We start from the raw sequence: 21,536 nt of genomic DNA, 5'->3' as shown, positions 1-21,536 counted from the left end.
TCATTTATAAGTACATAATTGAATATGTTTTCAAACAATTAAAAATAAGTTTAAAAAAGTAAATAAACCATAAATAAACATAATATTCTTTTATATTTAATAAAAATTAAATGTTAATAATCGTATTATAAATAAAATACACAAACAATAATAATAACATTAATCATTTAAAACAATCTAATAATAAATGTGCTTTAAATCATTTATTTAAAAAGCTTACTTATGAACATCAAAATCTTGTTTATTATTAATTTATTGAACTTTATAAACAAATGTAAACGAACGAAAACCAAATATCTTAAAAATTCTCAGTTCATTCACATGAATCAATAACAAAATTAAACAATTTTCTTTTAAAAATATTTAATTTTACCCTTATTGTTGTTTTGCAAATTAAAAAGAAAAAAGAATGTACTCATCTCCTACCTTCTCAAATTCCTATTATACCAAGAATTATACATTTTAAGGCACCATAAATGTGAGGAAAAAAAGTTACAAAAATTACTACAACCAAATATCTCGTCAGTAATGGTGCATATAAAATGAAACTGGTAAAAAAATCATTAAACTAATCTTTAAAATTAGATTCGAGCACGGATAGGTAATACGGATATCCTTGGCAAACTCCGGTTGACTTGTTTGCTTCTCCTTGGTTTTCTCCATCGTTAACGGGCGTAAGGTTCCAATTTAAGATGTAGTTTGATAAGTCGTATATCCCGGGAGTGAAAACACAAATCTGAAGAGGGATTTCAGCAGTTGACCGAGGTTGAAGTACGAGTTTAGTGGAGCTTGTGCCTGACCAAATGAATTGGGGGACACTTTCGAGGGATAATGATTTGGGAACACGGGTTGTGAGGGCTTCAGTTGTGATGATCTTTGTATCGTTCACGATGGGAATTTCTGACCACCCTGATTGGTGTTCTGGAGGCTGAGATGTGGTGGCATCGTTGATCAGTTGGTTGTTACTACTGGGGGAATCAAAGGTGTTGATATGGACAGATGCAATGGCATCGGATGAGTTGGTTATAGTCATCTTCAAGTTTACTTCACATGGAGGAGCCGAGAAGTTATGTTGAATGGTTCGAGGTCCGTCTACTAACCATGATATCGGACTCATGCTAGAAGGACTACCAAAAGACCGAGAAGGAAAAAAGGACATTGAAACAAAGAGAATCATCAGAATTAAGTGGCATCTAACAATTCATTAAAAGTTGGAGTTAATACAATTTTTGGCTCTTAAACTTTGCAACTAGGACCACTTTGGTACGTGTACTTTTTTTTGTCCACTTAGGTACTTAAACTTCATAACTAGGTCTATTTTAATCTCTAAACTTGGAAAAACATAAAAGTTAAGAGGACATGGCTTTTTGAAATTGTGCCATGTCATTATGTCCACTTTTTTTTTCTAGGTGATGATGTGGTACAATCTTAAGAGTACCACATCGTCAAACTTTTACAATTTTTTCAAGTTCAAGGATCAAACTGGACCTAATTGTCAAGTACAAGTACCAAAGTGCACCTAGTTGCCAAGTTTAGGGGACAAAAAATTATATTAACCTGAAAGTTATTGTGGTTGCCCGAGCCTTACCTGCAATCACAAGCATGATGGGAAAACACAAGTGGTGTATTAGAACTGGAATCACTATTACCCTTCAGCAGTTGAGTGATGAACACGAAATCAACTTTATATTCACACCCCTGGTACAAGAAAAATATAAAAGCCAAAAGCATGAGCTAGCTAGTGTAAAAGATTGAAAGAATCGAAAAATAACCAATCCGATCTATTTATCTAAAAACAGGAGACATCATTGTTAATACAAGCTTGAGAATGGAGAATGAAATGGTGATATAGATATGAGAAAATCTAACCCAAGTCAAATTTTAACTCTAATGGTAATGATGAAGTATAATAATCAACATAAGGATACGACATTCTGGTTGATTGTTATACAAACAAAGAACGTAAGGGCAAGAAAATTAACAACCTGAGATGACATTCCCCGGGATGATCTTTCACAGTCATGGAAATCGGCCAAAGGTGAACTCGATACATCAAAGAAGGCTTCACTGTTATCCTGAGGGCCCAACCTTACGTCACTTTGAATATGTGAAAGAGAAGGAATACTATCTTCAGAAGTTGATGACCTCCTGCGATCCTGAAGGGAAATTTTGAGTATAATTAAGTCAACAGGTGAATGCTGAAAGAAACAAACAAATATTACTCGGCAATAGAAGAACTCGAGATGACAAATAAATCTTTAACAAGAAAATATGTAGCCAATAACATATTTATACTAAAACGGGATAACGTTCATAGACAAATACAAGGTAGAATTGCAACTTATGCAAAATCTACAAGGTTAGAGATCAAGTTACTCCAGTATGGATTGCAATCGTTTTTACAGTTTGTAAGGTTTTTATCAATGGGCATCGAAGTTGGCTTAGGTTCAAAGGTACACCATCATGATTTAAAGTTATTATACTGTCCCATGGTACCAATAGGAAGGCATTTGATCAAACACCCTCAAGCCAAAGCCTGACAAAAGTCACCTAATGATGGCTTTGCACATGTAACAGCCAAGTAGTATAAAACTTCGATGAACAAATTAAAAGGAGAACAATTAGTAGATAAATATTTTAGACAAGATGAATAATCCAAAGTGTAAGTTCTTGTCTAGTTGTACCAACCTTAAGCATGAAGAAACACGAAAGTGACTGGCCAGCAAATAAAGACTGAGAAGGTAAGATGCTATCAACAGGTTGAAGCAATGAGATTTCCCATTGCTGCCCAACAGACGACAACTGATGAACCTGAAAACATTCGGAACTCGTCTTGTTGACAACATCCATGCGCAAGAGGAACTCTTGCGATCTTGATGGGCGAGTACTAAGTTGAAACGATACATCCAATGAAGGTAAAACCTAGCAGAAATGAAGAGAATAAATTAGAATAGCCAAGTAGTAAACTGATATTAAAAGAGGCAAAAAACACGTATGACCACTTAAATGACCATTTGAAATATATATAGGTTCTTTAATAAACAGATAAGAACAGCCTTCTCTGTTCAAGAACTTACCTGCAAATTATAATGCATGCGTAGAGTGCGATATTTCATGATGCTTGATACACCTTCCATTTCGTAATATATTGTAATGTACAAAGGAATATTTCCAGGAACAGCAGCGTGAAACCAAAGAGGCCATGATAATGATGTTTCCTCCTGCACGGATATGTCCTGAAGCATTGACAAATGCAAAATATATGAATGAAAAACCATGAGGTACAACCGACTTGATATAATATTCAGTAAAACATACACAGTGAAACATTACCTCAGGAAAGTGATACAAATTCTGCAATGTTTTATTAACATTAGCATGCCTGCCGCTTTTCTCAACATTCATCTTCTTTTTTAAGCATGCAGGAAAGTCTGCATTCAACTCCTTTTGGTTCCCAGCATATAGAAATCTAGGATTGCTGATCTTCATCTTTAGGTTCTATCGAAAACATTGTAATAACCCATGTTATAGAACAAATAACCATTAAAATAATTCATTTTATAGAAGACACAAAACAAGTTTGAATTTACATATATGAAGGAAAACCACATTAATTAATCCCTTCGGAGCTCAGGCTTCACTTGAGGCTAGACCAAGCAATACAAACCATACAGGCATACCAATCTTTAGCTAGGCTAAGCTAAGCATTAGGGATTCTTACCAAGAAAAAGCACTTGATAGTTTAACATAATTTCACTGTTTTATGAAAGAACATAGTAGTAGGTAACCACAAAATATGGCTCGTGGTTTAACCATTGATCATGGTCAGACCAATGGTCCACCTTCATCTAATTGAAATTGTTTAGAATGAAATAAAGTTGGTTGAAACTAACTCAGTCAGAAGCAATATAGAAAGATTATAATACTAAAATGGGTAAAGAAAACTGTACCTTGACAGGAGATTTTGATTGGTTACTTAGTTCCAACACAAGAGGCCGTAAGTCTCCCGCATAGGTTTTTTCTGGTAAAGAATGAATAAAACCCTGAAGTCTGGGTAGACTCTAGACATTCATAAAAAAACAGTGTAAGTTAGATGCAATTCCACAAGAGAGATGGAGCAAGGGACACTAAAATAAAAGCAGGTTTAGATGAAACACAAGCACCTTAATCACTAGAAACTTCAAGTCACTGCTAGGAGAATGCTGTTTCCTTCTTCCCCTGACAACTCTGTTCACAGGGTTAAACTCAAAATTACATAAACCCACCACTGCACTTGACAATTTCCATTTCACACCAACAATTTTCAGAATGCCTTCTATTCTTGGAGTAACAGTTAGTTGCACCTGAAAATAAGATACAGAAATGTTCAAAAAATTTTAGTAACTAATGAGAAAAGCGTTTTAATTACACTGCACCATGGATAAGAACATCAATTAGGTGATATAGCTGCTCTTCCTCATAATTTCACTTTCCTACACAATACAATAAATCTATAACAGTCCATAAAACCAATTAAACATTAAGAAATATTCACAAGTATAACTGATGTAAATGACAATCCATACCAACACTCCCATCTATAAAATATTCAAGTATTCTTGTAAAATACGCACCACAGTTGTTTCACCCCCTTCTAAGGAAAAGTCAACCTCAGATAAAATCAAACATGAGTTAATATCCCTGCAGTCATCATGCAAAACACCCATATCAGCAGTTGCATACAGCAATAAAATATTGGAACCTCCCAACAGGAGGAATACTGTAAATGCATGTATGCATATATACATACACCTGTATACAGGAATAGAAAAACACATACCCAGAGGAGGTTGATGTTCTGTCTTCATTATTCTGGACCTCATTGTTCGAACTATTAGCATCTGTGTGATGATTCAAAACCAATTTAATCAATATAGAGTTGAAACGAAGAAATGCCAAAAGAAAAAGGAAACAGACTTTGGCAGCTTGCCTTCTTCAGGATTTGCACAGAGCTCACACATCAAAGAAACACTTGAGACAGAAATAGGGATTTGTAGAGGGTTTTTAAATTCAATATCCACTTTTAATGCTTCTGCAAACAGATGAAGAAGAAGAAGAAGAATATATCAGAAAAAAGAAATCCATTAATGCAACAATAAATTATGCCTCTTACATATTCTCTTTGTTATCTAAGAAATGACCATCTTATATTACTATGAGTAAAAGTTTTAGATTTCAATTTAGTAGTTGAATCTAATATTCCTCCCTAGGAATGCAAAATCCTTGACACTATGTTAGGGAAGGAACAGTACAAGACAGCTGAATTGAACAATAAATACTTGAAAAATCTCATTCACTGTCAATGGAATCATTGCCAACATAAAGAATATAAGTGCATGTCGCATATATGAGTCAATTTCATGCATTCTACTCTAAAATCCCAATATCATGTCATACTCCATAGATTGAAAAGACAAAGTTGTAGAAATGGATACCCTAATACGAAGAATAGGTTGGTAAATAGAATTTGCATAAAGCAATAAGGAACTTGAACACAAAATTTTGCAGTAAAGGATCTTAGTCTGTGAGGCTGACCCCAATTTCTAACATCTGCAGTATACTTTGTTGCTAAATAGCAGAATTTGAACCAGCAGCCAACCAGAAACCTTCTAATATTGTCTTGACAGTATTCTAAGTTTAGAAAACAATTATTAACATTATATGTTGCACTATAATCTTCATACCTCCTGCCACACAAATATTTGATTCTTTATACTTTCTTGGCATAATCTTTGACTGTAATTCCAGCCAATTGGACCTGGCAGTAGACGATGGGATTATGTCCTCCTCCAGTGAACGCCATAAACTTTCTTTGACTCTAGCCTGAAAAAAAATGAAATATGTATGAGTCTATGACATCGTCCATTAACATTGAGCAAAAAATCACTATTCCAGACGAACAAAACTTACAGCTGCAGCAGATGCATTAGTTCTCTGATCTTCAAAAATGACCTTAAGGGAGGAAATGTTGATAACAGGCAACTGAAGTTTGAGCACCTCAAATGTCTTCCCAGTTTTCTGTATCATCCATGAAAAAAAAAAAGTAGTAATTAGACAATCCTGTTAAACTTGCACGCACCTAACAAACTAATTAGACAAACCCACTTTCCAAACATAGGGTAGATTTTCTATGATCTAAGAAGCTCCTGTAAATTTGGATTCCTGAGTCAACAAAGCATAACAGAAATCAAATTAACTTCAGATCCACCTGGACAATCTGAAGAAAATCTCTCAGAAAGAGCTCCTGCGTTGTCTTTGACTGATGAGTGCTGGCCAAGACCTCCAACATATGAGTGACAGCAACATCATACATGCCAAGTAAAGCATACCACCTACGTCAAGTGAGTTTTATTAGAAAAATACCACAATAAAACTCTGCAACCACTACATTCATAGAGGAGCCCAGCTGCACCATATATGTAGCTTACTGTCCAATGTGGAAATGAACGTGATCTTTGATGAGACTCCAAGTGGTTCCCTTATAAACAGGAATAGCACTTCTATATGTGCGAATTGCATGTTTAATCTGCAGAAGAAGAGATGGTAAAATTTTAGAAGAGGGAGGATTTGATATATTCTCACAATACTTGAGGGTTTTGGATAACCTGATCACATTTTTTGTAATGATCACCAGAGAGAACAAGATGAAACCCATATTTATGCAACATTGGTGGTTTTGATAACAAGTAGCAAAAAGATGCTTGCTCAAGCATCACAGCCGAATGTAAAGTATCCTAAGGGAAAAAATTAAAAAAGGTTGTGAGTGGCAGATAATATTCACTCACCCAAAGCAATTCCAAGGAAATAGAACATTACCTCACCACAAATGCGAAAATAAACAGTAGCAGCTTCTTTAAGCTGATCTCTTGTCTTGAGCATCTCTGCCCACCAGAGACCACATCTAGTAGTATTTCGTCGGCCAGCTGATCCAAGTTTCTGCATGAATTGAATAATAAAAGAAACAGAAAAATCAATGGGAGGTATTAACACTCAATTGGAATTTGCTACATATTAAAGTTATCTTGATATCAACCATTCCTAATTGTCATGACTGTCACCAAACCTGATCCTAATTACTCACACAAAACAATATAAGACCTAGCTCATTCTAGCAAAACAAAAATTCCCCTATCATCCCCAATACCATAAATTCTTTACTCGTTATCAACTGGACCAGTATATAAGGAAACAACAATTAAGGACATTTTTCATACGCCAAGGGGTTTACTTCACTGGAGAACCCACTGAGTTTACCACTGGATTATGACAAAAACAACTTCCATCTGACCAAGCTATTACAAGCCACAATCCCCATCCACAGCAAATCACATGCAGAAGACTTTGCCAAATTTGTCCTATGTCATTCGCATAATAACTTCTTCAATCCCAGCAGCCACAGAAATCTAATTCACAGTTCAAACCTAACTGTTAATCTAAAAGGAAGTACCCATGCTAACTATAGCAAAAGGATGTTAAAGATGTTGATAGTTTGAGGCAGAAATGGCATATCAAACAGGTACTTTAATGTACAGAAAAATAATGATGATATCTAGAATTAGTGCACTTAGATTTAGCAGTTTCGATTTTTCATACTTATCAAGTGAATGAATTCTCTTCTTCAGCTTGAAAACCAAAGGTTCCATGTTATAGATAGCCATATCTGATGGACTATATTCAGTTCTAAAGCCTAAAATAGTTGCAAGAAAAAAAACAGGAGCCAAGAACTATACATACTAAATAAGTATTAAATGCATTTTCCATGCAGTACTCTGCGTCTTTTCTTGATTGATCAAGCAAGAAGTATGTAAGCCCCATCATCTCCTGAAGAAATGAACAAGACATGGTAAGGTTGCAAAATAGGTACAATAAATCCAGAAACAAGCCCAAATATACAGCAAAAAACTTTCATGAGATCTATTACAATGAGAATAAACAGCAATCCGTGTTCTCCATGAAATGACAGCCAAGCCAGTAAAGAAACAGAAAAAGAATCAACTTAAAGAACAGAGAAAATGGTATTAAAAAAAATAAAAAAGAGAGAGAATTGAAGCAACCTGCACACCAGCATAGCGCTTCCAGGCTTTATCGAGCTTGTAATCGGTGGAAATTAGGCGATAATTCGATAGTGCAAGTTCATAGTCTCCTAACATGAATGCATAGTCACCTAAGATTCTAATCTGGGATTCAATTGAATTAAAGGTATACCTATAAACAGAGAAAATAAAACTAAATTAGGATAAACTCGAGAAGAAACTAGAAGCAGACTCGAATCTCAATGAATGAACAGCATCACTTACACAGGACCATTAGGGGTGTCTATTGTATCTTCTTTCCCCTTCCTCCACCACAAATTTTTAATTTGGTTCCTAAAACCTTTCCTTGTAGCAGAAACCTAATTTTAATATGAAAAATTATGAAAGGAATAAGAATATAATCTGAGAAATAATCTTTTTTTGAAAAAGCAATACATTGAAATTCTGATGCGAACACAAGGAAGAAAGTTTGTGAGTTAAAATACCTGTTGGTTCAACACACGTATCTTTTGTTCCATGTAAGGAATGATATGTTTAGATGATAATTCTTGCATAAAATCCTTTATCTGTTACCAAATTATACAAGCATAAGTAGAGTTACAAATGAAAGTACCCAAGAAGGTGTTAGAAAAGTTACCTCGTTTAAGTCATCAAGATTGAGGAAACCACCAAGATTTTCAGTAGGTAAAGCATCAGATTTCTGTCACAAAAGTACATGAATTAAAGCATTAGACTAACTTTATCATATACTTTCACTGGCACCCTGAACCAACATAAGATTCAGCTAACATTTTCCTATGAACAAGTAAATAACTGAAACATAATAATCCCTCAAAGTCAAGTAATTTACAAATGGAGCCCAAGGATTATCTTGATGATGGATTTTCCCATCTTGAGAAGAGTTAAAGCAAATTATTTGACAGTCATTTTGTCCAAATGCATTTCTCATGTCTGCCAAAAGTTTAGTAGCCCTGCAAACAAAAATGGAATTAAACACAATGGTCAGCTGGCTGCACTGAATATCTTATCATACATTCACTGCACTCACATGGCACCTGCTGAGTTAACATCAATATATAAAATTATTATTATTCAACCTATATCAGGTCTTTAGCTTCCTTTTTGTTGATTATGTTATCAACACTATCCCTCGACCAAGCAGAACATATGAGAAAATCCTGAATGGCATGAATAGAAACTAAATTGACCTGAAATTGTTCCCCAGCCTCAACAAGTGTCAGTCTATTCCAATTTTTACATTAAGGTGATCCATTTCCTACATGCTTCTTCAAGGATGTTATCTACTAAAATCATTTCATTTGTCTTATTCCATGTAATAGGTTTCTCATACATGATGGGAATCTCATTCCAGGTTTTTTGCTCTTCAAACCCAGGTCTTGCTTATTTTCCACATGGCTTCATCTCTGAACATGAACAACTGGTTGGTAAATCTAATGCATTCAACTAGGTTGAACTGAAATATTCTTTCAAGCCTTACATGCACCATTTACGTGTCCTAATAAGAAAAGTGAGGAAGAATAGAATATATATCTGGACATTTGCTCCACCAACTTAAAACAGAAAAATAAAAGGTTAAGCCAAAACAGGCATGCATGTTCTTATGAAATTATATATATCAGTATTCAAAAGCATCGTTGTCATGCTTATTGCACTTAATAATTTCAAACATAACCAGATAAGAAAGTCTGGCATACTTATTGAAAGGGCCATCTTGATTATCGTGCAAAAGTAAGTAATGCTTCATTATCTTTGGGTCCATTGCACCGTCATTGAGAAGAGAAGGCAATTTGTTGGTGTTAAAGAGGTCTACAAATCTGTTTACGGGTTCATCATCCTTCGACGACACAACCAAAAGGCCTAGAAATCATTTTGGACAAGAAACAATCAACAACTGAATGCGATATCTAGAATAAACATGTAACAGAAGCCGTGAGTGAAAGAAACAAGATTAGTAGATCTTAACAATACCAACATGAAAAAAAGCAAGAAATTTATCTGATAAATTTCCAAAGCTTACATGCCACAGGATGGTCAAAAGCTTCATGATCTGAAAAAGACAAGGTACGTACAAGCTCTTTGTTAAAAAACTGAAACCACGATGGTAACATTTCAGACTCAGGCCCTGCAAAACAAAAAAAAAATTACCATATATAAATCAAAGCAGCAAGGTGAAGTTTTAATAAAACCACAAAAAAAGGGCATGCAATGAAATCAGACAATCTCAATAGTATATTAAAAACAAAAAACTAACCACCAAGGAAACAAACCGCTAATATACTAAAAATATCAAAATCAAATGTAAACTTACTAGAGAGAAGATTGTTAACTTGAGATGGGTCTGAAGATTCGAGAAAATTTTTCTCTCCCACATGGGTAATAACCTTCTTTAGCCTCTCCTTTGCTACCTAGGAGATCAACATTTATATTCAACATAAGAAACCAACTATAAGATGCACATGCACTGTGGAGCTTGAATCAAATCAACTAAATCATCTTGCAATGTAATATAATCCCTCAAATAAACCATTGTTCCAAATTATTCCAATACTAAAATACTTAATCAAACTCAGGAATCAATGCTAGGTCTATTTAAACCGAAATAGTTCTCTCAGTAGCTGCCAACTCAACTACTAGCCTACTAGTGTTGTTAATTACGTTCCTAAATAACCAAAATTTCATTATCCACCAACTTGAATTCAACTGATTAAAACATTTATTTCATAACAATTCCACTACATAATTAAGCTACAAAACTAGTGATCACAATAGAAAATTACCTCGAGATTCGGTTGTCGAATATCTGAGGAGTAAAACAAGCGCAATTTGAACTTCCTCAGCCTGTAGGGTTGATCACTCGCCGTCCTTACAGGCACTACCACCAAAAATCTCAGATAAGTAAAACAAAAAGCAACAAAACAAGAAATCACCTAAAATGTTAAGACACACAGACACAAAAATACGGATAAATGTACATATTAAAATGCGTATGTATACACACACACACACACATATATATTTGAATTACTCACCGTCAATGTTGGTGAAGTCGCAGAAAGGGGAAAGCAATTGAATTAAGGAAAGACCGTTCTTAAGGCAAGATTCTTCTACGTATGGAGTACAGAGTACCATAACAACAGGAGTGATCTCCTCCAATAGCATTTTTCCAAGTGGCGTGCTGGCCGGATCCGCCATCACTCTCGCCCTCTCCGACGATTGTCGTTTTGCTGAAAGCTAATGAGTCGATTGAGACTTTCAGAGGGCGAGTTAACTCGGAGGCTTTGGAGAAGGAATTGAGATTGGAGTATATATAGCTTCGTCTTCAGTGGCGATTGTTGGATCCGATCTTTGATTTGGTGTGAAATGAAGGTTTTGAAAATTTGTGTGACGGAGAGGTAGAAGACGAAATGAATCTCAAAGAAAATGGTTGAGAAAAATCAAATATTGGACTGTGAGAACAGTAGCTATGGCAAACCCAAACCCAAAATTTTTGTGTCCAATAAATTCAATTGGCCCAATCTCTTAGAGACAAGGTCTGCTGAAGGTAGATCTATCAATTGGGCAGGTGAGATTGGTTTCGAATTAAATCAATCTAGATTATGTTAATTTGAATTTTACAATTTCCAAGTATTTTAGGTTGTTTTGGGTGTTTTCTAATTTTTGTTTTGATGTTGGAGTTTTTAGGTCACGTTATTATAGATTTAAATTATTTTAAATTGTTATTTTGGGTTTAGATTTATTCAAGGGATTTTTATTTTTTTTAAAAATTTTTGTAAGAAATCGTTTGTTTGAAATTAATAACTTTTCTAATAAATATAATATCATTTTTATCGAGGATTTTGTGTACAAACTTTATTAACTTAGAGAGCAAGCAAGTGGTACCCAATTTGCTCTCATGCCTCGTTTAAAGTATGGTTCAAAGTTCACTTATAGCAAACTTTTCAATCTTTTGTATACTTATATGACGAGGCAATTTTTATCTATGAATTTCGTCTCTTAATGCACTTGTGTCTTTAATAAGATCAAAAGACAAATCCTCACTAAAAAGAATATTAATGTGTCAAGTGTTTGGACCAAAATTTAATCCTTGACAAAATTGCTTCAAATACAAATTAGTTTCAAGTTTAAGTCAACTAAAGTTTAAACTAGACAGGTTCGAAGTTGTCAAGTTTTTTATGGTCAAATCAAATCAAATTCAACTTATTGCAAATTTGATCGGATCAAATGCCATCAACTCAAACTAATATTTTAATAATATTTTTTAAAAATTTAATTATAAAATGTATTATTTTAATTTTTAAAAAAATTAACTACATAACTCTGTTTAATTATACCATGAGCTCAATTATTAGTTTGATTGCACACATTTTTCACCAGTAAAATTAAAAGCCAAATTAAACCCAGAAAAGATAAACCCTAAAAGAAGTACAATAACATGGAAAATTGCCACCATTTTATTACACAGCTTGCGCTGACATGTAAAATCATAATTTACTTACACCAGAGAATCATTCAATTTCATCATCTATCTATCTAAATATTTGTAATCTATGAAACAATAGTGGAAAGGCTATATAGATTCCAGTCCTCAGAAACTAATATATGTATTTTTTTTCTTCGAAAGAAAGAAGGAACGATGGAATCCGAACTTCGTACTTGCTGGAGGCTACTTCTTAAAGATAACTGCATAAGCCAACGAGATTAAGTCCCGGACAAGCATATCTTAAACTGAAGTACAAAAAAAAACCTTTATACTAACAACCATGGTTAGTAGCTCATTGTCAATATAGTTTCTACATCCACTTACCAGCCATAGATTGGACTTTCGACTTGTGGAGGTAAGAGATGAAGGTCTTTACAATGTTGTCTTCCGTAATCCCGAGTACCTGGTATTGCTCCAGTGCAAAGTCGAAGGAATTCATTCCCTGTAAGACAATAGTGAGCAAATGCTATTCCTCCATCGACCATCTCTGAGAGGGTTGGCATTGAAACCGATCTTGCAATTGCTTTTCCGTTTGATTTTCTAATTGTTGTAGCGCTATATTCGTTATTCAAGATTCTGTCGAGCTCTGAATATTCTATAAATCTTTTGGTTGCAGCCTCCCATGATAGGTTGTATCTTTGTTCCGGTGTCAGCGGTTGAGGCTCATTTGCTAGTGCTTCTTTCACTTTAGCAACAAAGTCTTCAGGTGTCTTGTAAGTTAGACAGTTGGGAAATGAGCTGAAGAACTCGTTCGATGGATGGTCTGCACATACTACGAATTTTCCCATTGCAAGTGCCTCCGCAGTAGCTGTGCAGAGCACGTCACTGACACTAGGGTTTATGAAGACTTTGTACCTTCGGGACAAGAAGATAACGTTAGAAAGTTACACAGACCATACCAAAACAATGGTTAACTTGCCTAGAGGATCCTTACCCCTGAAGAGAATCATCTGCATGGTCCCTTCCCTTTTGAAAATTAAGATTCAAATCCAACCTCTTAGCGGTACTCTGAACTTCATGTGCATCCTCACCGTTCCCGTAGACATCCAACTTGAAACCATTGAGATCATTCTTGTGCTTTGCCAGCAAATCTATCAGCTCTTTGTATCCTTTTGCCCAAACCATCTTGCCTAAGAAGTATGCACCTTTAGAAAAAGCTTGCTGCCCAAGTTCCCTTTCTGCAGCAACTTTTTCTCCTATTTTCAAAAACTTCGGGTTTACACCGTGAACATTGCAAATCACAGACTTTGGCATATCTTGAGTTGCAGCAGAAAGACGAAGAACCTGAAGGGTGAACACAAACAAACAAACAAAGAACAATTCTCAAGTTTACCGTAAGACTTTTGAATGACTGATAAAAAATTATGCTCAGAGATGCAAATAAGCATAAAACAAAATTTATACACACCCTGTGGCAATGTGCTCGAGTGACCAGATTGTTGATGTGTTTCACAAAGAAAGCCTGTAGAGCACCATTTTTCTCCCTCTTAATGTATTCCAAGTAATTTGTGTGGACAATACCAACAACATGGTTGAATTTGTCAGTCCAGCGTTTACCGTGATGGTACCAGTTCAAGTGTTCTGGTTCTTCCAAAATAGCAATGTCAGCATTTTTTGATGGGATAAACTGAGAAGTATCTCCAGCAGGTATTATGCTTCGCCTTTCTCTCGAAAACTAAGAAACAATATGCAAAAAAGATGTCACTTATAAAATCTATTTGACAGATATAATCGAATATAACATAATGTAGTGCATCAAGGATTACCTTTCCTGGATAAAAGGAGATTCTAAAATCAGCCTTAAAACCAACGCTTTCTTCGAGCCAGTTACGTATATAATTTTCCTGCTCTTCTGGGGAACCGAAAGTGAGATTGTTTGGATAAACAAGTTCTTGATCAGATCTGCAAAGCCAAGGAACCAAGAGCGTGACTTTTTGTTTTGCCGATTTTGCCAAGTATGCTGCTCGAAAAAGTGGGTTCACAGCAGTTCCTGTCATCCATGGAAGGCTGGCAGTAGTAACAATGGCAACATGCCTTTTCCCATCTGTAACATCAGGCTTCATGAAGTCTGTCCAAGAGCCACCTCTCTCACTGCAATGCCCTGTACTTTGAAGGACACTGGCTATCCTTAAATCCAGTTCATCGCTAATCTTATCAGGGTCGACAGCAGGGGGTTCTCCTGCAACAAGGGAGCGCAAAACAAGTTGATTCTTCCGTTTGCTGCACAAGTTTTCAACTATCTTGTCACATAGATCTGAAACCACATTTAAGAAAACAGTAAAAACCACTTGCTCTTAGAAGGAATGGTTGCAGAAAGGTGAACAGAAGACTGTTAATTATTCAGCCTCACTACTCCCAGAAGAGAGCAATGTCTGGATTATTTCAAAGATTGAAGTTTCATGACTGTTTCACAGAAATGGCAATTAAAGATGCTGCCCCAATTTAATCCAGGAGAAAAAGCACCTAGTTAAATTGGACAGATGAAGCTTTCTTACAATTTTCTTATAGACAGAATATATGAACTCAAATACAAACTACAACGGCCCTAGAAAGGAAATCATAATAAAAGCAGGAACAAGAGAACAGAACCCTTCAAGTAAATACAGTCACATTCACAAGAATAATAGATCACACCAAAAGCTGATCAGGAATGTAAAATTTGAACTCAACAAAAATAAGCGAGATAAAGCTACTTACTTCTTCTGATGCCAAATTGATCCAAAAAAGGGCCAGACTGCCTCACCAAAACTGCTAATAACTCCGGCACATCCAGCGGTGGTACTTCCTACAGCAAACAGGAAAATACAAAAGCATTCAGCACAGCGCAATGCAACACCTATTTTACCAAGCATCTTAAAATCCAATTATGTTTGCATATGCATGATATCCATTAAAAGTTAGGGCCTTGCTTAAATTAACCATCCCAAAGGAGTTGGCTCCATCCTCCAGTAAAGATGTTTATAATGAGGTGGCCAGGATGAAAGCATTGCTAATGCTAGTTGAGAAATTAGAAATAACTGAGGAAGCCAACATTATCTCTAATCCAGAACATGCATGGTCTGTTGACATATGGTGGCTTATACTTGTACATGATAAATTTGGTTCATTATACTTGTATAGTCTATTGACATATGGTAGCTTGCAACAGCATTATCTATCACATCCACTGAAAATCAAAAGCGCATGGACAAAAGGTATAGGTTGAAACTCCAGAGATAAGAAAATGTTTCCATAAATTCAAACACAATAAATATTCAGTTAAAATGGCTGCAAAACTTGAGGTAATAAATAGATTTATCTTCGTTCAAAGCAAAAAAAGACATCAATCAGCAAAAGGAAATTGCTTTTTCTTTGAAATTTTTACATGGATTCAACAAGCACAGTTTGCTGCTTCTCCAGCTAGATAAGCTTTCCAATTCCCAAGGTAAAGAGGTGTTAAATCCCCTTACAAGCTGCTGTCAACTTTAATCAACCCAAAGAATTGGCTATTGAATGATACAACATAGAAGTAGCCTTAAAATATAGAGGAATGTCAAAGATGCGGTAGAAGATGAAGTATACATTTAAATTCAAGCCATTTTGGTAGGAATTTATTTTAAAATACATATGTGGACTCCCACAAATGAAGCTAAGCTATAAAATCTGTCCTAATCCCAACCAAATAACCAACCATCCAATAAATGCAAGCATCCAGTAGCTAAAAAGACCCAACTCGACAGCCTAGTTATTGCCTAACATCACAAAGAGTTTCAGTCTTGATTCTTTTATAAAGAACTATTTTAATTGTAAAACCTTATAAATATCTTTTATGATCCTTGACAATAAACAGAAAAATTTTGCAGAAATGTATAAATGGCATGACTGCATCAAGAAAATCAAAATTTATCACTAAAAGGAAGAGACGGGGGAACCTTTGACTCTTGAGGCTCCTTGCAAATTGCTTTCTGCAAAATAAACACACATTCCAAAAGGATTTTTAAATTACAGTAATCAAGATAAAAAGATCATAACATAAACATCTAGAATATACAAACAGAAGATTTGAAAGCTAAAATGTTCAACATAGAACTAAAAACCATAAACTAGAGCTGGATGGTTAGCAACAAATAGAACAAAACGCCTGCTTTTATTGAATGTTATAGGGTGAGCAAATTAAAATTATTATGCTTCAAGTTACACCACTTTTTCCATCACAGAAACTTTATGTTCTAAACAAATAAATTTATACTTTATTAGCATGGCACCAAGAGTAAGTGATTCCCATAATACAAATTAAAGAATATTTGTTTCAATTGCCCTGGTGTAATTGATTGGTCAAAAGAAAAGGTATATACTTCCTCCTAAATACCATGACCTATTTGCTCTTCTGAACAATGCCTAATCAGTAAGAAAAGAAAATGGTACTTCCTAATAGGGAAATTGAATCAGTTCAGATACTACTTTTGAAGTACTAAGTGTATCAAAGTAAAAGAAGGACCAAATAACCAATTAGGCTAAGCTAACACTCACTGTTAGAGGTTGATGAATGCAATAGAACTAAAGCAGGAAAACCAGCCTTACTACCCTTCAGGTCTGGAAGCATGCTCTTTGCAACAGTACTCACTGCATCTATAGCCTGGGGATATGAACCAATAGATTAAGACAATAATTCTAAAGCAGCCATTATTAGATCGTCCTCTTACTAGACAATAATAAATGTCCATTGGATTTGGCCTTTAAAAGCCATAACTACCGTGTTTATTTTGGCGGATAGTTTACAAGGTGAAGGCCTTAGAATCCAAACATTACCATAATTTTCATATCCTTTTAAATCATAAGGACACCGTCTTCATTCAAATCACTGACATGCCCATTCTGATTTAAACTACATCCAAGAAACCATAATAAAAAATGAAACAATAGAATTTCCCACTTAATAGTCACGGTCTAAGATTCAATCAAACCCTTGACTAGGAAGAGAATGAATCTTCTAAGACCCATTAAATTATTTTTTAACATAAAAAATCAGTCAAGCTTATTAAAACCTCCAATGGACTTCTGAGATTTTCTAACATTTTGATTTAGTTAGACAATTCAGTATCCTAAACACTTCAAGTCTGTAATTACAGCAGGCACTCTATATTAATCAAAATTCCCCACTTCCTAAAAGGTTCCAGTTAGAGTATTCTACAACAAAAAATCCCTGTATAAAGCATCCATTAATTTTATGCCCTTCTAAAACTTAAAGATTAACTCCTAACTACTTCACACAAATAAATTAACATCAAAAAAGAAAAGGTAGTTTCAAGTCTCAGCCACTACAAAAGCAGAACCTTACCAAACTCGACTTAACTTTCTCCACAAACTCATTCTTCTTAAATCCAGCAAAAATTTCAACTGTCGAATTTTTCTTCTCAAACTCCCTGAACCTTGTCTTCAACACTCGAATTGGTTCCCATTCCCCAAATTGCCCTTCCTCGTTAAGCTTCTCACTCCTCACCTTATTAAATTCGATAATTCCTTTCATATCCTCCTCCACGGTTCCAAACACCTCCGCCGCGATCGTACTCCTTATTCTCGACAACTCTATCCCTAAGTTCGCCCTCGGTCCACATTTCTCCATCACTTTCCGGCTAATCTCCGGCGCCGAATAAACCCGACGAAACTCCGACATCTTAGGATGAAGTTTCTTCATGAATTCGATCTCCGAAGATTGTCGGATCGGCGGTACCGTAAAAGTCGGTGTCGCTGAGTAAATCAAGTTCTCAATTTCCCTATCGAAACTCGCTGCGATATTCTTGAACGAGTTCGCTCGGTCTTTCATGAGCCGTAAATCTGCGTCGGCCGAATCACGTACTTCTCTCCACCCTTTCGAAATGAACGAGAAAGCACTCGAACTTGAGTCCGCCGCCGTCTCCATCGCCGGAGTTTGTCTCCCGTTGTTCATGGCGGGAAAATTCATCTTAGGGTTTGAGTTCTTTTTCCGTTACCAAAAAAAAAAACCCTTCATTCGGATCTAACAGAGCGTGAGAATATATTATTTAACGGTTTAAAGATGGTGCTCTATGTGCGCGCGTTTGTAAACAATTCTCGAAGTGGGAAACTGACACGTAGGATGCCACGTAAGGAGACTTTTAGATGACGTGGATTATGAGACGTTTGAATATTATGTGGCGTGCTTTGATTGGGTTGAGTAAGGAATAGGGTATAGCAAGGTGTAGGTTAGAATATAGTGGGCTTGGAAACAGATTGGGGATTTCGTGCACGTGATAAATACTGGTCGGATGGTGCCTGCCTAAGTTTTTTAAGCTTTTTTTCTTTCTTTTATACCTAACTTCTTAATTAACACGTGAAAATGAATTGTGCTTTGTATTTGTCAATCATGGTGTACTGTAAAATGAACATGAAGATATATTTTGAAAGTTGAATAGATTGATTGATTAGGTTCGAAATCGATTTAGGTATGGGTTTATAATAAAGTGTTAGATCAATTAATTCACAAATTAACTGAATTAGTTGGTTGAATTGATTTTTTATATTATTTTAATTTAAAACAACTTATTCAATTGAACGAGATGTATCGGCTAGAGCTGTCTAATTGATAATTTGATCGGTTTAACTAGACTTGTTTATGAGTCAGGTTATCTATCTAGGCTCAAAGGCTCACCTGATATTTGGATAAAAATATTAGGCTCAAAAGATGGGTTTGTGCAAAAAATTTAGGCTCATTTAAAATATGGGTCGAGTTCGAGCTTGAATGTTCAAACCTGGCCTGACTCGATCTATTTTTAAGTTTATAATATTTTATATTATGTAATTTAGAACACATTAAAAAAATAAACTTATACTAAATATATAATATTACTCTAATGTAAATATTAAAATAATGTTAATATTACTATATAAAATAATTCAATAAATAAAAAATGTATAAAACTATTAAATATTAAAATAATATAATATAAATATTTAAAAAAATTAAAAATTATATGGGTGGGCCTAAAATGAGATTGGATTAGTCTTTTGCAAATATGGACTGATATTGGTAAAATTTTAAATCCATATTTCGGGTTGCGCCGAGCTTGGACAAACATAAAGTATATTAATATCATGTTTAGGCTTGGCCTAAAGGCGACCCATGAGCACCTTTATGTTCAACCATCAACTTGATTTTGAAAATCTTGCATGTAAAATACCTAAAAAAAAAATTTAATATTTTTAGAACTAGACCGATGGTCGAACTGGTCAGGCCACCAGTTCGTTGATCCAACCAGTTCATTTAAATAAATAATTTAAAAATTAAAAAATAGTTCAATTGGTTTTTTTTTCAATTCAACTGATATTGATTTGTGATTTAATCTATTTGAAACTATTTTCCAGATCGATACCTCAACTAATCCTCAATCCAACCGATCCAATCAATCGATTTAATATATTCAAACAATCATAAAAAAAAATCAATCACGTAAACATGAATGCTATTTAAATTTTAAAATGTTTTAATTAATATTATATCAATAAAACGATTTAATTTGTCTAATCGTCAATTTAAACTTTAAATAACAATTTGAATATGATAACATTTTAAATAAATGTATACTCGTTACATTGATAATTTAGATTTAATATATTAAAATATGAAAAAAATAATAAATTTTAATATTTTTAAATACGTTATATTCAAATTATCTATATAATGATATTTGCATTTTACAATTTCATCAATGTGTTTGATGGTTATGTAGTGCTTGTCTTTTTTATGCCCAACTTTTATATAGTTTCTCATAATTAACATATGGAAATAAATCGTGCTTTGTCTGTATTAATCAATCGTGCAAACATGAAAATGACATAAATAATAAATGTGTTATAATTTTTTAAATAAATAGTATTATTTATATTTTTATATACAATTATTTTATTAAATATTCTCAAATTATTATTTAGATTTTAAAATATTTTAATTCATTCTTTAAAGTGTGAGTATTATATCAATAAAATTAATTTATTTTTGTAGTTGTCAAATTAGGCTTTAAATTTTAATTCTTGCGAATTCATCATATTAATAAATTGATTCAAACATATTAAAAGCATGACAAGATTATAAAATTTAAGAGTATTATTTTTTTTATTTTAACACATTAGATTCAAGTTGCCTATATTTGAGCAAACATTTAATGCTCAAGCTAATGATTAAGTTAATGGAAAAATATGATAAATCTCAAAATTATACATGAATTTTAGCCTAATATATAATTTTACACATGAATTTTGATTTTGTGCGCTTTATAAGTGAAATTTCGATTCGATTCGATTCAATTCTCACAAATTTTAACACAATTATTGATATAACAATAGTTTATGTTTATCTATTGCATAAACAAATAATTATATTTATCCACTACAAAAATAAATTGATGTATTTATTTCTTTAAATGTGTATGATTAAATCAAAATTAAAGTTTCATATATATATATATAATTGCACCATATCACAGTGCATATATCAAATTACACAATAAATCAAAGTTCATTATAATTTTGACATTTATCCTTAGAAAAATTAAATTGGTATGATTATAAAATCTTGAGAATTCAATTAGAATGTTTCAAATTTAAAATCTAATTGAAATTTTGGGTTATGATTTGCAAATGGATAGTGCAAGTAATCATTTTATATGTTTTATTTTATTTATTATCCTATTTTAAAGGAAATTTATTTCATATATTATTAGTAAAGTTTAAAAACTAAACAAACAAAGTTAAGTGGGTGGCACTTATCTTTTTAAGGTGAAGTAAAATAATTTATCTTTTGGTGAATTATAAGAGGAGAGCAAAGCTCTAACAACAACGCTACTAGCGCAATTTAAACTCAAGTCACATTTGGGGCGGTAAACACCCTCACCATCAAACTAACACACGGGATTCAAGTTAAATAATGTTTTTTAATGAAAGGTGTGATAGAATTTAAAACTTACTTGTAA

General features: G+C 34.0%; 2 protein-coding genes across 3 annotated transcripts; both read right to left on the bottom strand.

Annotated features, from left to right (window-relative positions):
- Positions 1-410: 410 nt before the first annotated feature.
- Positions 411-11,496, bottom strand: LOC105761686 (uncharacterized). Its single transcript, XM_012579566.2, has 28 exons — positions 11,123-11,496; positions 10,871-10,965; positions 10,402-10,498; positions 10,111-10,215; positions 9,788-9,950; positions 8,923-9,043; positions 8,710-8,772; positions 8,558-8,638; positions 8,337-8,431; positions 8,094-8,244; positions 7,774-7,860; positions 6,856-6,975; positions 6,645-6,773; positions 6,468-6,565; positions 6,248-6,371; positions 5,950-6,057; positions 5,724-5,862; positions 4,970-5,071; positions 4,820-4,880; positions 4,614-4,680; positions 4,164-4,343; positions 3,951-4,061; positions 3,334-3,498; positions 3,078-3,236; positions 2,689-2,922; positions 1,986-2,156; positions 1,589-1,698; positions 411-1,127 (listed from the first exon to the last, which is right to left on the bottom strand). Exons 1-28 carry the CDS (start codon positions 11,283-11,285, stop codon positions 569-571), a joined length of 3,858 nt encoding a protein of 1,285 aa, XP_012435020.1. The 5' UTR covers positions 11,286-11,496; the 3' UTR covers positions 411-568.
- Positions 11,497-12,521: 1,025 nt separating this feature from the next.
- Positions 12,522-18,578, bottom strand: LOC105761696 (digalactosyldiacylglycerol synthase 1, chloroplastic). Of its 2 annotated transcripts, none has more exons than XM_012579594.2 (8): positions 17,891-18,578; positions 16,485-16,517; positions 15,271-15,358; positions 14,340-14,827; positions 13,982-14,248; positions 13,508-13,857; positions 12,898-13,428; positions 12,522-12,773 (listed from the first exon to the last, which is right to left on the bottom strand). In XM_012579594.2, the coding sequence occupies exons 1-8, from the start codon at positions 18,512-18,514 to the stop codon at positions 12,764-12,766; spliced, it is 2,391 nt and encodes a 796-aa protein (XP_012435048.1). In that variant the 5' UTR covers positions 18,515-18,578; the 3' UTR covers positions 12,522-12,763. The 2 variants fall into 2 exon arrangements, with proteins under 2 accessions (XP_012435048.1, XP_052479797.1); XM_052623837.1 differs by having other exon boundaries at positions 14,340-14,752.
- Between the last annotated feature and the right edge of the window lie 2,958 nt (positions 18,579-21,536).

The sequence above is a fragment of the Gossypium raimondii genome, chromosome 11, assembly GCF_025698545.1.
Source record: "Gossypium raimondii isolate GPD5lz chromosome 11, ASM2569854v1, whole genome shotgun sequence".
NCBI lineage: Eukaryota > Viridiplantae > Streptophyta > Magnoliopsida > Malvales > Malvaceae > Gossypium > Gossypium raimondii.
Note: the sequence above shows the minus strand (reverse complement) of the source record. Positions and strands in the feature narration are given on the sequence as shown.